This window comes from Bos javanicus, chromosome 12, assembly GCF_032452875.1.
Source record: "Bos javanicus breed banteng chromosome 12, ARS-OSU_banteng_1.0, whole genome shotgun sequence".
Lineage (NCBI taxonomy): Eukaryota > Metazoa > Chordata > Mammalia > Artiodactyla > Bovidae > Bos > Bos javanicus.
In genome coordinates, this window is record NC_083879.1 from 75,068,743 (window position 1) to 75,083,452 (window position 14,710).

At 40.6% G+C, this 14,710-nt stretch overlaps 1 protein-coding gene across 1 annotated transcript in view; it reads left to right on the forward strand.

The window, feature by feature from the left end:
* The window catches only part of RAP2A (RAP2A, member of RAS oncogene family), a 43,736-nt gene extending 32,471 nt beyond the window's left edge, over positions 1–11,265 (forward strand). Inside the window, exon 2 of the mRNA XM_061435247.1 lies at positions 7,441–11,265. Within this exon, the coding sequence (XP_061291231.1) occupies positions 7,441–7,678 (238 nt within the window). The 3' untranslated portion in view covers positions 7,679–11,265. The remainder of the gene's footprint in view (positions 1–7,440) is intronic.
* The last annotated feature ends 3,445 nt before the right edge of the window (positions 11,266–14,710 follow it).

Genomic DNA, 14,710 nt, shown 5'->3' on the forward strand with positions numbered 1-14,710 from the left:
GTTTGTATGGTAAGGGTAGATGTTGTTTTCTAAGAAATCACTCAACTGCCTTGCAGGTGGCTGCACCATTTAGCAGTCCCACCAGGAATGACTGAAAGTCCTGCTGCTCCACGTCCTCCTGGCATTTGGTGTTGTCAGTGCTCTCGATTGTGGCCATTCCAGGAGGTGTGTGCTGGTGTCTCTATTTTAATTTCTCTGACAAAACACGATGTGCAGCATCTCTTTACATGCCTGTTTGCCCATCTGTATACCTTCCTTGTTGAGGTGTATCTTAAAGGTCCTTGGCCCATTGTTCAATCGGGTTGTCTGTTGCTTGTTGAGTTTTAAGACTCCATTGTATATGCTGGATAACAGCCCTTTATCAGATGCCTTTTGCCAAGTATCTTCTCTCCCAAATGGCTTTTCAACACAACATTCAAAGTGCCTGAGTTACATTGTCATGACCAATTGGTCCCTCACCATCACACTGTTCTTCAGATACAGTGTCAGCTCTTAATTTCTGTAAAAACAGATTATTTTCATTTGTATCGTCATGGAGTAGCCCTGAGTGCCTTGTATATCTTTCTGGTGTCATTTCAGCCCTTACTTAATTTTTAGATTACATTTACAGATTTCTTTCTGTTCTTCTTCAGTATGCATGCAGTCTGAAACCAGGAGACCGTTACCGCCAGGAATTTTGGTTTCCTTTTATTATTCAAGCTAAATTACCAGAAATTCCCTTTTAAGATGAAATGTTTAGTCACCTCAAAACAAGTCAGTTTAGAGGAAGAAGGAAGCCTTACTTAGCTTACGTTTTCCACCTTTATAAGAAGTATTGATGTTTTTATGCTAGCAGGCTGTGGTTGGGGCCTTCAACTCCCAGCCATAAAACCACTCTCTTTGTCTAGAACTGCCATAATACTTCCCTGAAAGATTAAAAATACCCATCCCAAGGGTGGGGAAACAGGCACCCTTGACCTCAGCTCTACTGGCTGTAGTATAAATTCCTGGATGTCAGTCAAGATTGCATGTGTGTGAGCACAGTAGTCTGAACTAATCTAGAAATGTGGTGGTGGTGTTTTTCCTGGTTCAAAGGGTCTGCCATACACACACGCATACAACACACACTGTGCACACTTTTGAGAAGGAAGCTCCCTGTGTAGGTGTGGTTCATCGGTTTGCTGTTGGTTAATGAGAACACAGGGAGGGGAACACTTCACACACAAATGGGGAGGGCATAATTAAGTTATGGTACGTTTATTATCACATAGACTATAAAATGGAATACTCCTTAACCATTAATATGATGCATACCACTTATGGGTATACAAAGTCCAAGATAATAAGTGAAAATAGAGCGACTAAATATAACGGGTATGCTCGCCTTTCCGAAAAATCTACATTTGTATAGGTATGTATAAGAAAATAGCATGAAACGATACACACCAAAATAGTTATAGCAGTCATTCTCATGGAGGTGAGATGAAGGATGTTTTTTCATTTTCGTCTTTACTTATTTAAATATTGCCATGGACTTTAAAAAATTATCTTGCGTTACTTAATTTGAGCAGGGAGATGGGGAAGAAAACCTGTGAGAAAAGATTTCTGTGTTCTCAACAGTCACAGGAAGGACAAGGTGTTATAGGTCACAGCTCATTAGATAGGGATAAACTTTTTAGCACCAACTTTTTAACACTCACATTTTAACAGAGCTGACGGGACAAAATGGGTTGCCTGAGATGTGAGTTCCGCATCACTAAAGATGTTCAGATACAACCCATTTGGTGAGGTTGTCATGGAAATGATTAAAGCATCAGGTGTTCTGACATTTTACCTTGAGACTCTCTTGGTAGGTGAGATTTTTAACAATGGGTAGAAGGTTGAACAAGGGAAAGTAAAACTCTGTCCAATTCTCATTTCTGAGTTCAAAGAGAATTGTATTTCAGCCTGCTTACAGAAAAGTGAGTAAGGAAATAGCACAGTGTTGAAATTCGTGTGAGGGCCTAGCCTCTTTTAACATGCTACAATAGAGCAGCCTCAAAAGGAAGTCAAAGGAACTGAGTGTGGTGGCATCTGTCCCCAGGTTATCATTGGTGAATCAACGAGGGGAAAAGGAACTGAGCCTGGGCTTGCCGCAGTATAAAACCATGAGCTGTACACACCCAGTGCTGTCTAGGGTCACAAATAACAACAGGTCAGTGATTCCTAAACCTTGCCGAACCTCACAATCATTCTTCAGAATTTAGACACAGTTTTAAATAGGCACTTAGGCCCAATCCCAGAAATTCAGATTCAGTAACCCCGGATTTGGGCCTGGGAATCTTAGTGATCAGCTGAGTTTAGACACAACCACAATTAAATTCACATACACATATACCCCTATCGGGACAGTTACATAAAGACCATTGATAAACATCAGATGCGCTTGAACTGTTCAGGTTTACAAAGCCGCCTCGTGTGGAGAAGCCCATCAGTGCTCTACAGCTAAGTGATACTCAAGCCAGTGTTTCTGATGTTTCATTCAATGCATTAAGCAGAGCTGCTCAAAAGAACTAGCTCTATTTATTAATACATTATGTAACTGTGCTTATGAATACTGTTAACAACAGGGACATTCATGTTAATAAAACCAGTGTTAGTTCTCAGACCATAAACAAAAGTAAAGCGATTTGAGCTGCAAAAGCCACTGTATGACCCTGGTTGCGCTCTCAAAGGAAATACTAAGGAAGATACGCTGAAGTCGATGAGAAACCAGCTGATACCTGAGATGTGGATACAGCGGTGCCCTGTTCATGATCACATCAACAGTAACACATAAATTAAGTGTTTGGGGGATTTTGCATCTTCAATTTCATTCCTAAGTGATATGTTTATTAATAGAAAGTGGGGAGCAAAAATCAAGACAGCTCACCAAACTATGGTAAATAATGATCATGAGATGAAAATACTAATTATCTCCTGCTAACCAAGCACCTAGTCTTCCTAAATAATCCAGTCGATCTCATTGTAAAGGTCACGTTCGTCTTCTGAGGCCACTTTCGCCACCCAGGTTCCAAAGTTCATTTGTTCCAAGTGAACAAGTTCCCTACACCGCAGGATTTCTGACTGCTGGAGTCAGGGAGGCGATACAGATGGACCCCGCGGGCCCTTTGCTCTTCTTCCCACCAGCGTTCACACTGCCTGGTCTGTGTCCTGTCTGGAATGCTCTTCCCCAGACACCTTTTTGGCAAACTCCCTCCCTCCCTTCAGGTCTTGCTCAACTGCCACCATCCCAGCAAGGCCTTCCCTGCTCTTCTGGTTTAAAATTGCACCTGTGCCCCCAGCCCCCTCCCTGTTCTGCAATTGTTTTTTCCCATCACACTTAACACCATTTCAGTTCAGTTCAGTTCAGTCAGTCAGTCGTGTCCGACTCTTTGTGATCCCATGAATCACAGCACGCCAGGCCTACCTGTCCATCACCATCTGCTGGAGTTCACTCAAACTCACGTCCATCAAGTCGGTGATGCCATCCAGGCATCTCATCCTCTGTCGTCCCCTTCTCCTCCTGCCCTCAATCCCTCCCAGCATCAGAGTCTTTTCCAATGAGTCAACTCATTGCATGAGGTGGCCAAAGTACTGGAGTTTCAGCTTTAGCATCATTCCTTCCAAAGAACACCCAGGACTGGTCTCCTTTAGGATGGACTGGTTGGATCTCCTTGCAATCCAAGGGACTCTCAAGAGTCTTCTCCAACACCACAGTTCAAAAGCATCAATTCTTCAGTGCTCAGCTTTCTTCACAGTCCAACTCTCACATCCATACGTGACCACTGAAAAAACCATAGCCTTGACTAGACGGACCTTTGTTGAAAAAGTAATGTCTCTGCTTTTGAATATGCTATCTAGGTTGGTCATAACTTTGCTTCCAAGGAGTAAGTGTCTTTTAATTTCATGGCTGCAATCACCATCTGCAGTGATTTTGGAGCCCCAAAAAATAAAGTCTGACACTGTTTCCCCTGTTTCCCCATCTATTTCCCATGAAGTGATGGAACCAGATGCCATGATCTTCATTTTCTGAATGTTGAGCTTTAAGCCAACTTTTTCACTCTCCTCTTTCACTTTCATTAGTAAACCAATAATTTACTTATTTACTTGGGTTTATTATCAACCACTATCTTCTCTGCTAGACTATATGGCAGAGCTCTTTGCTTTGTTCGCTGATGTATCTTAAGTGTTTTGAATAGCATCTAGCACAAAAATAGGCTTCTATCAAATAAACACTTGTTAAATGGATGGATAAATATATAATACATTGACTGAAAGTGAAAGTGTTAGTCGCTCAGTTGTATTCAACTCTTTGCAACCCCATGGACTGTATGCCCCCAGGTTTCTCTGTCCATGGATTCTCCAGGCAAGAATACTGAAGTGAGTAGCCATTCTCTTCTCCAGGGGATCTTCTGACCCAGGGATCGAACCTGGCATCTCCTGCACTGCAGACAGATACTTTACCAGCTGAGCCACAAGAGGAACACGTAACTGTTGTATGTGAAGGTCCTAGATGTGCACAACTCTTGGGTCCTACGTTCAGAGCTCTCAGTATGATCAGAGAGCATAATCACTGCTGATACACAGTAAATGCATGCAAAGTCCTTTGATAAAAATTAGAGTTGTCCAGATCCATTTCTTGCGAAATGACAATATCCAAATCTTAGATTTATCTTTGATAATGCTGTTGTTCAGTCACAAAGTCATGTCCGACTGTTTGTGCCCTCATGGACTGCAGCACACCAGGCTTCCCTGTCCATCACCATCTCCCAGAATTTGCTCAAACTCATGGCCATCGAGCTGGTGATGCCATCCAAGCATCTCATCCTCTTTCATCCCTTCTCCTCCTACCCTCAGTCTTTCCCAGCATCAGGGTCTTTTCCAATGAGTCAGTTCTTCTCATCAGGTGGCAAAAGTATTAGAGCTTCAGCTTCAGCATCAGTCCTTCCAAAGAATATTCAGGGTTGATTTCCTTTAGGATGGACTGGTTTGATCTCCTTGCAGTCTAATGGACTCTCAAGACTCTTCTCCAGCATCACAGTTTGAAAGCATTAATTCTTCAGCGCTCAGCCTTCTTTATGGTCCAACTCTCACATCCATACATGACCACTGGAAAAACCATAGCTTTGACTGTATGGACGTTTGTCAGCAAAGTGTTATCTGTGCTTTTTAATACACTTTCTAGGTTTGTCATAGCTTTTCTTCCAAGGAGTAAGAGTCTTTTAATTTCGTGGCTGCACTTTGAAGTTGTGTGTTTCAGACTGCTAAGGAGCACACTGCCTAGAGCATGCCCTCTTGTTGAGACCGTTGTCAGTGTGATCTTGTGTCAAAGGGAAAAAACGAGACTCTGTTGGGAATACAGTTAGCTTTATAAATTAGAGTGAGCGGAGAGAACCATGTTGCCCAGAAGATGAAGCTGTGAAAGTATTGTTGCTAGCATTAACTGTCTGCCCATCACTGGTTCCTGAATGATAAAAACGCTGCACAAACCCTGCCTTAGTAAATTCTGACTGCGTGTAGTTTCTAACAGATTAGCTGTGTCTAGTCACATTTGTTATCACTTGTGTGCAGTTTTGCAGTTTGCTTCCTTGATAAATTTAGAGATTCTGCTTAGAAGAGAAAGTACAGACACACATATTGATTTATGCTGAAATCACAAAAAGCCTTTAGAACGATGTATAAAGTAAAAATGTATTAGCAACATTGCTTAGAACAAACACAAGTAGTAAATAAATTTGCACAGTAGCATCTGTTTTTTACACCATGAATAACCATTGTAGAGAGAATCATCTTTCAGTACAAAATGATTTACGACCTCTTATCTTTGTTCTTTTCATATTTCTGTTGTCTGTTAGCATTTTCCAAACATCTTGACTTACAGACACCTTATCTTAGTCCATCTGGCTCCTGTAACAAGCATACCACAGACTGCATGGCTTAAACGACAGAAATTTATTCCTCATATTTCTTCAGGCTAGGGAGTCTAAGGTCAAGGCTCTGGAAGGTTCAGTGTCTGGTGAGGGCCCACTTCCCTAGGGTCATCTTTTCACTCTGTCTGTACGTGGCTATAAGGGCAGTGATCTCTGGGGTCTCTTGTATAAGGACACAAATCCCATCCATGACCCAGTCCTTTCCCAAAGGCCTGACCTCCTAAATCCCATCCCATGGGGGATTAGGTTTCAACATCCGAATTTCAGGGAACACACATTTAGTCTATAGCACGCTGATTCTAGTCAGGAAGGAAAAGAAGAGATGACATCAAACAGAGCTAATGATTGGAATGTTTAAGTCCTTGTCAGGCTGAAAAGAACAGTAATTACCTTTCAACAGGCTAATCTGTGACAGTTTGTATAAAGGGATAGAGCATAGTTGTATTTGGTGGGTTCCATCCTAGTGAGTTCTGCCAGCTTTTTTCTTATTCAGGAATGATTAGAACGTGATCAGTTTTGTACACTTTCATTGTCATTTCAGTTGCTCAGTCGTGTCTGGCTCTTTTGCGCTCCATGAACTGTAGCCCACCAGGCTCCTCTGTCCCTGGGATTTTTCAGGCAGGAATACTCGAATGGGTTGTCATGTCCTTCTCCAGGGGTTCTTCCCGACCCAAGGATTAAACCTGTGTCTCCTGCATTGGCAGGCAGGTTCTTTACCACTGAGCCACCTGGGAAACCCTGGTATACTTTTAGAACACAGTAAAATTTATAAAATTCAAATTACGTGTTTAATCACTAGAGGTATTACCTCATCATCTGAAATTCTGCATAAGCATCCCTTATAATGAACAAAGTTTACATTAATCCATCCAAGGGGATTATTCTGAGATTCTGATAATAATTTTCCAAGTATATCTGGAAAGGTAAATTGATTTTAAAAGATATGTAATTGATTAAAACATCATTTTGAACAACCCATTTGTGATCTACTGTGAGAGCTGCTTCTAAATGCCTTCTGGCCAATGTCAAACCAACTGGAGCAAATAATTTGTCATGTAGCTAAGGAGAATATCTGTAGTATCAGTTCAGTTCGGTGGCTCAGTCGTGTCCAACTCTTTGCGATCCCATGGACTACAGCACACCAGGCCTCCCTGTCCATCACCAACTCCCAGAGCTTACTAAAATTCATGTCCATTGAGTCGGTGATGCCGTCCAACCATCTCATCTTCTGTCATCCCCTTCTCCTCCTGCCTTCAATCTTTCCCAGCATCAGGGTCTTTTCCAATGAGTCGGTTCTTCACATCAGGTGGCCAAAGTATTGGAGCTTCAGCTTCAGCATCAGTCCTTCCAGTGAATATTCAGGACTGATTTCCTCTAAGATGGACCAGTTGGATCTCCTTGCTGTCCAAGGGACTCTGTAGTATATCATGAAAAAAGAGAAAATCCACTTCACCTGTCTAGCTCTGTGCTAACGTCTCCAACCCCTGTGTCCGTGTCTGTTCTCTCCTAGGTATGAGAAAGTGCCGGTCATCTTGGTGGGGAACAAAGTAGACCTGGAAAGTGAGAGAGAGGTGTCCTCCAATGAAGGCCGGGCCCTCGCCGAGGAGTGGGGCTGCCCTTTCATGGAGACATCGGCCAAGAGTAAAACCATGGTGGACGAACTCTTCGCCGAAATCGTGAGGCAGATGAACTATGCCGCACAGCCCGACAAGGACGACCCGTGCTGTTCCGCGTGTAACATACAATAGCACTGACATGTGGCTGCCCGCCCCCCACCATTGGAGGCGACACCAGCCTCTCCTGCTCGACCATGGAGCCTGCAGGGTGTGCGGTGTGAACCTCCAGGGAAGCAGCAGATTGTCCTTCAGAGCCAAGCGGCGATTGTCAGCTGATATCTCTGAGTCACCTTTGGGTCCAGTTACTGCAGTCTTCACCATCGTCCTCAGTCCCCTCCAGGCACCTGCAACTTCAGGCGTCGTGGCCCAGTTGATCCACAGGGCGACCTCCTTCGAAAGCTATGATGGCATTGTCACTTGAGTTGACAGAAGCAACTATGGTCAACGTTAAAAGTAATCACGGGACAGAAACCGGAAGAATTCCTGTGACCGCTTAACCATTAAAATATTTTGTCTTCTTTAAAAAAAATAGATGAGTCAAGGAGAAATATTTTCCTACCAGAGTACTGAATTTCAGGAACTGAGATAGTACTTCTAACCAATGTATCACATCAAGGAAGTAATAGCAGCTGACCTGCCGACAGCATTCCAGGGAGAGATTCTTTGCTCAGCTGACACACTTCTGTTTTTCAAAGTTGATGCTTAATTGTAGATGTTATCCTAATTTGTGACACAGAACTAACTCACGCACCAGTCTCTGATAGAGCCAGAGTCAGCACAGGTTGGGTGAAAATACAGCCTGATGTTAGAATGTCATCACCTGCTTTGCCCAGAAAGTGGAGACTCTCACAAGGGTTTGAGTCAAATTAAAACCCCAGACCCACCCCTCTGTTCACCAAGCAGGGATGGTCTTTGTTACTTTACTGAACAAGAAGGAAGCAACTGTGATGGAAAAAGATTGCCTAGCCTTACTAACGAGAAGCGTTCCAGTAGATGAACTAGTACCATCGTGTAAGGAAAATGAAGCCATGTTGCATCCACATGTTCCCGTTTGCAGAAACCTCGCAGGACAGTACCGATACCTTGCATTTTTATGTTCGTTAAAGCAGCAAATTCCTTCTTGCCTTTAAGGGCTATGGTTGTGGTGTGATTCTTGGCTAACCTGCTTTCAAAATCAAGTTTTCTATAGCAGAGCTTTATTGCAGGCATTAAAAAAAAAATTTGAATAACCATGTGAAATAATTGGGGCTTAAAAGTAGAACAGAAATTATAGAGTGGAAAGTAAGAGACAAAAAAAAACCCTTTAATTTTCCTGGAAAATTCTATAAAGATTTTTCTTACAACAATTTTGCCCTGATTACTGAAGTGGCAAATAAAGCTAGAGTGAATATTTTGTCTTGAAAAGGTGCTCAAGCCCTGACATTTTTGGTTTTTATAGCCGCCAAGTATTTATCATTTGCATGACTAATGGCACAGGAAAAACGTATTCATAAGTTTTACAATCAAGCGCAGAAGGGTTTTCAACCACCTTCAGAGTTATAAAATGCCGAAGAGAGTGTTTTGAGCTGATCCTCTGGAGATGAATTTGGCCTTCAGAACTGCAGTATCACTGAGCCTGTGATCTGCATACCGCCTCAAATTTCTTGTCGGTTTCACACTCTTGTGCAAGTCACCTTGGGTCTTACGTGTGTTACTGAGTGAGAATGTGTGTTTGCGTGTGCACGTGCGTTAATGTTCTGAAGAATTTGGCACAAGTCAGAGATAGTTGCCTATACTGAGAATCTGTCCTGCAGAATACCATGGAGCAAAAACATTTTTTTTGTCTTTTTTTTTTTTTTTTAATACATTCTTGAAATCATTGCTAGCCCGCCCCCCAAGTGTTTAGTAAACTGATGTTAATGTTGGAGGAGAGAAAAAAGGTGGATAGTACTTGTCATAAATGAGAAGACAGATGTGTGGGTCAAACCAGGCATGGTTGTCAAAAGTCTTTGAATTGTGAATATTTGCATTCTTCAATATAATTTTTTGAATAATTCCCAATTATGAAGCACCTTTTATAGGCCAGAAAGTTCTAACCAGTTTTACTGCATCAAATTTGGTCATGTAAAAGGTGATTTGACTCAATCATGTAGACAAGTCAGTGATTCAAGAAGTATGATTTTTATCAACTGAAAGAGAAATATTTGTGAGTGCACTGTTTGAGTTTTGAAGCCTCTGACTTCTCAGAATGATTCTGGTTTTTAGAATTCCATATTTAGTAGAAATTTATGGCAAGTAAGATTACATAGAAAAAATCTATAAAGATTTTACGGTTTTACATTGTGGATTGCTATGCAGACAAGAAAAATAAATAATGTGAAAGGTATGGCAGGATATAAGGTGGAAATGATTATCTAAAAATTTGGGTTTTAGTTAGATGTGTTTATGTCAGACAATAAGGTGGTTGTTTTTATTTTTACTGTAAAGATGTTAATAACTGATATGGCTGCCTGATCAGTGTTTCCACCCAGCCCTGCGTATTTAGTGACAAAGCATCAAATATATCCAGAAACTTGGAAACCCTCGTGTGCTCTTACTGTTGGTGTTTCATCTGGTATGAAAATAACTCAGCTTGAATGAATGTGTTTGTTGAGATGTTAATACAGAGCTTAAGAACAGGAAGATGAAATTTGTTGGCACATGATTAATAGTTGGTGACCTTGTGTCGCTATTTATTTTATGCCCTGATCAGAATAGCAACTAGATAAGTGAAAGTTTTTCTAACATGCCTTAAAAATGTTATGGTTTGATCCAAAGACCCACTTTTTCTTTAGCTACTACGATAAAGTTTTCTTTTTTTTTTCCTTTGTTTTGTCTTGTTTTACTTTTATACAAAAGCAGCATTTTTTTTGGTAAGATTTTTTGTTCTATGTCGCAACTTTTTTGTTGTTTTTTGGTTCTCTTAAGCTGTGATAGTGATGGTAACTGATGCCTTTCTTTTTGTTCAACTCATACAAAACAAGCCAGCATCTGATCAAAAGTATTACATAAAATCTTCCTTAAACTATGGAAAGGTGCTTTGATGATTTTTCTTCTTTGGTTTGTAGAATTAGGACTGAACTTTTGACTCTAATCACTACAGTTGCCATCACTTTTCTGTGGTCAAACTACTGATATTTGCTTTTCTATATAAAGAAATGTTGCCTGAGGATGTCTGCTGCTTGTTTTCAGGAGTCGTCCAGTAGGAATATTGTCTATGTGTATGAATATGAAAGTGCTTATTTCGCTTGTTGCCATTGGGTTTTTGTTTGTTTGTTTTGTGGTTTTTTGTTCTTCTCGGTAGTCCTGTGTTAGCACTTGGGTAAGCTTTAATGGTCTCCTTAGCCAATCAACTGTTAAAGACTATGGGGGTCTTTTTTTTTTTTTTAATTAACGTGTCTGTCATTGTGCATCTCTTAAATCTTGATCAGGGTTTCAAGAATGACTGCAGTGGGTTTTGGAAACAGACTTATCCTTATTGATTTGGGGTTTCCCAGAGATAAATATAGTTCACAGTTAATTGTTGAGCTCTAATACAACTGACCATTTAAAATTGAACAACAGTTTATTGTTTTGTAACAGTGTCAGTTGTTAAACCTTGACCTTTCAGTTAAAACATGAATTGTAGTTATAACTCAATGCAAATTCAACAGTTGTATTTGGAGTTAAATTATTTTAACAAATAAATTTATTTAATGAAATTGCCTCTGGATTTTTTCTTGTTGTTTTGTATGTATGTTCATGGGTGAAATGTATTTTTTCAAAAACTAAAAATTGCTGTAGAATTCTGTTTACAGAAATGGTCAAGCTGAGAATTCATCATATTAAAAAGGGAGGTTAGTAGATCATTTTCATAGCTTTTAAAAATAAAAACATGAGAAAGATTTTTAAATTAGTAAGTTTAGATATGAACAGTATTTTATATTTTTGATGATAGCTGGCTAATTTGAAATCTCAACGGTATTCACGTTCACAGAATTGTTCTAGATAATTAACATTAATTAGCAGTTGCTTTGTGGCCCTGCTGGTATCACAGAAATGTATCTGTGTCCTTCCACTGATGGCTTGGGGGTGTCTCTTTGTTTAGGTCTTGTGGATTTTTAAGGTACCAGAGGCTGGAGGTTGCTGTTTAGTAAGGGCTGTAGGGCCTGCTTGTTCTATATAGGGCCCTGTGAATGTTGACAGATGCTGTTAATTATATACAGCCTTCAGCTGCTCTGATAAGGAGCCCATTCATTCCCTAAGCCAATTTAAACTGTGCCTTTTGGTCATGTTGCCTTCAAACTGTGTTGAAATTTCCTGGCAACATTCCACCAGTTTAGAAGCCTCATTGTTTTGGAATAGAATAATTTGAATGAATATAACAGAGGCACTGTAGGCAGAATCTCAAATATTTAAAGGAAAATGTGTCTATATTTTAGTATAATAAACAAGTATCTACTGGTTGGCCTCATAATCTCATTTGAAGCCTTTGTAAAGTATTCAAGCCTATCACACATTCTGCTTCCAATTGGGAGAATTTCTTTGTGACTGGAAAATAAAATTTTGAAATTCTAACATACTGTACTGTTTATTGATTGTTAGAGGACCATGAATAAAAATATAAAAAGCGAAAGAGAAAAGTGCTACCAATTGGGAACCCTTCTGACCTCTTGAGACCTGTGAAGCAGAGAAAATTGTCACAAAATCCCTTTAAAAAGCTGCTGACCTCTTATTTCTTTCTCTATAAATAAACTGTATTACGTGAAAAATATATTACATTAAAGGGTGAAAAATGTAATCCCTGAAAAAAAAACCCAAACATCCTCTTTCATGAGCAAACACCCATTTGTTCTAGTATAGCACACTTTTTTTCATGTTCTTTATTTTCTTTTTTTTAATTAATTTATTTTTTAATTGAAGGATAATTGCTTTACAGAATTTTGTTTTCTGTCAGATCTCAACATGAATATCTATGTTTCCAAGTAACTAGGAAAAAAACATAGTGATACTTCATTTGTTAAATGGAAAATTTAAACTGGTTTTAGATTTTCAATATTAACTTTTTTCCCCTGCTTTTTGCTTTTTTTTTTTTTGAAGTTGTTGTTCAGTCACTAAGTCCCGTCCAACTCTGCGACCCCATGAATTGCAGCACACCAGACTTCCCTGTCTTTCCCAATCTCCCGGAGTTTGCTCAAACTCATGTCCATTGAGTCAGTGATGCCATCCAACCATCTCATCCTCTGTCGTCCCCTTCCCCTCCTGCCCTCAATCTTTCCCAGCATCAGGGTCTTTTCCAGTGAGTTGGCCCTTCTCATCAGGTGGCCAAAGTATTGGAGCTTCAGCTTCAACATTAGTCCTGACTCCAGTGAATATTCCAGGTTGATTTCCTTTAGGATGGACTGGTTTGACCAACCTTGCCATCCAAGGGACTCTCAAGCGTCTTCTCCAGCCCCACAGTTCAAAGGCATCAATTCTTTGATGCTCAGCCTTCTCTGCTGCTCTTCCAGGTGACGTGATATGTTATTTCTTCAAATATTTTCTTTGAACAATAGTCTTAATGTTACCTTTCTAAAGATTCGTGCATGATTAATGGAGAAAAAAAGTAGAAGAATACCTGCTGGAAATATTCAATATGAAGACCTACTTATACACACAAATTAGAGGGGAAAACAACTGACTGAACAATAATGTGATTCCGTCTGTGGGAATTTTTATTAAGGAATCTCCCACTTCAAAAACTCAAAAATATGAAAGATTTCATTGTTTTATCATATCATTACAATTTTATATTGACTGGGGTATGCTTTACACTTTTACCTTTAAAAAGATCAAATATCAGTGACATGTACAGAAAGGGAAAAGCCACTCAATTTCCAAATTCCCAAAACAACCATGTTAATATTTGATGTAAACCATTCTAGACATCTTTCTCTGCATATACAGATACACACATGTATAAGAAGTATAAATAATTCTATGTTGCTTATAAGAAAACTGGCTCTAAAGCAATAAAAATGAATCACACGTGGTCACTGAACTAATAAAAGTGCCAGGGTTGAGATCCAGACTCATAACTTTAAATCACCTTTTTCCTACTGTTACTTCTTTTTTTAAATGGTATCCACTCATTCCAGGCTCACTCATCTGTTATTCCCTGAGGATTACTCCTACACCTGGCATGGCACAACCTTACCGATAGGCACAGACACATAATCCCTGATACCAAAGACAATTTAATTGTCCTGGTCCCTTCAAGCTGCTCCAACAAAATACCATCGTGCATGCATACTCAGCTGTGTCCAGATATTTGCGACCTCATGGACTGTAGCCCACCGGGCTCCTGTGTCCATGGGATTTTCCAGGCAAGAATACTAGAGTAGGTTGCTATTTCCTCCTCCAGGTGACCTTCCTGACCCAGGGGTCAAACCACATCCCCTGTGTCTCCTGGATTGGTGGGTGGATTCTTCACTACTGAGCCACCTGGGAAGCCCCAAATACCATCAACTGGGTGGTTTATCCAATAAACATGTATTTCTCACAGTTTCAGGGATCACAGAGTCCAGGATCAAGGCTCAGGCAGATTGAGTGTCCAGAGAGGGCCCTCTTCCGGGTTGCAGATGGCTGACTTTTCCGTGTCCTCACATAGAGGACAGAAGGGGGAAGGCAGCCCTCTGAGGTCTCCTTCATCAGGGCACTAATCCCATTCATGAGCAGTCCACCTCATGACCTAGTCACCTCCCTCACCTCCCAAAAGCCTCATTATGCTGGGGATTAAGTTTCAACACACAAATGTTGAGGGAACAAACATTCAGCCTCTATTACTAGTCTTCTTGCTTTTCCCTTTACCTCACCGTATACGAATTAGCCTACTGGCAAGAATGAATTAACTTGTACCCTGCCTACTTCAGGGCTCCCCTGGTGCCTTAGACAGTAAAGAATCTGCCTGCAATGCAGGAGACCCAGGTTCAATCCCTGGGTTGGGAAGATCCCCCTGGGAAAAGGAATGGCTACCCACTCCAGTATTCTTGCCTGGAGAATTCATGGACAAAGGAGCCTGGCAGGCTATGTTCCATGGGGTCGCCAAGAGTTGCACAACTGAGCAACTAACACTTTCATTTTTCATTGCCTATTTTTACATGCCAGTGCTCCAGCAACCCAGGAGGA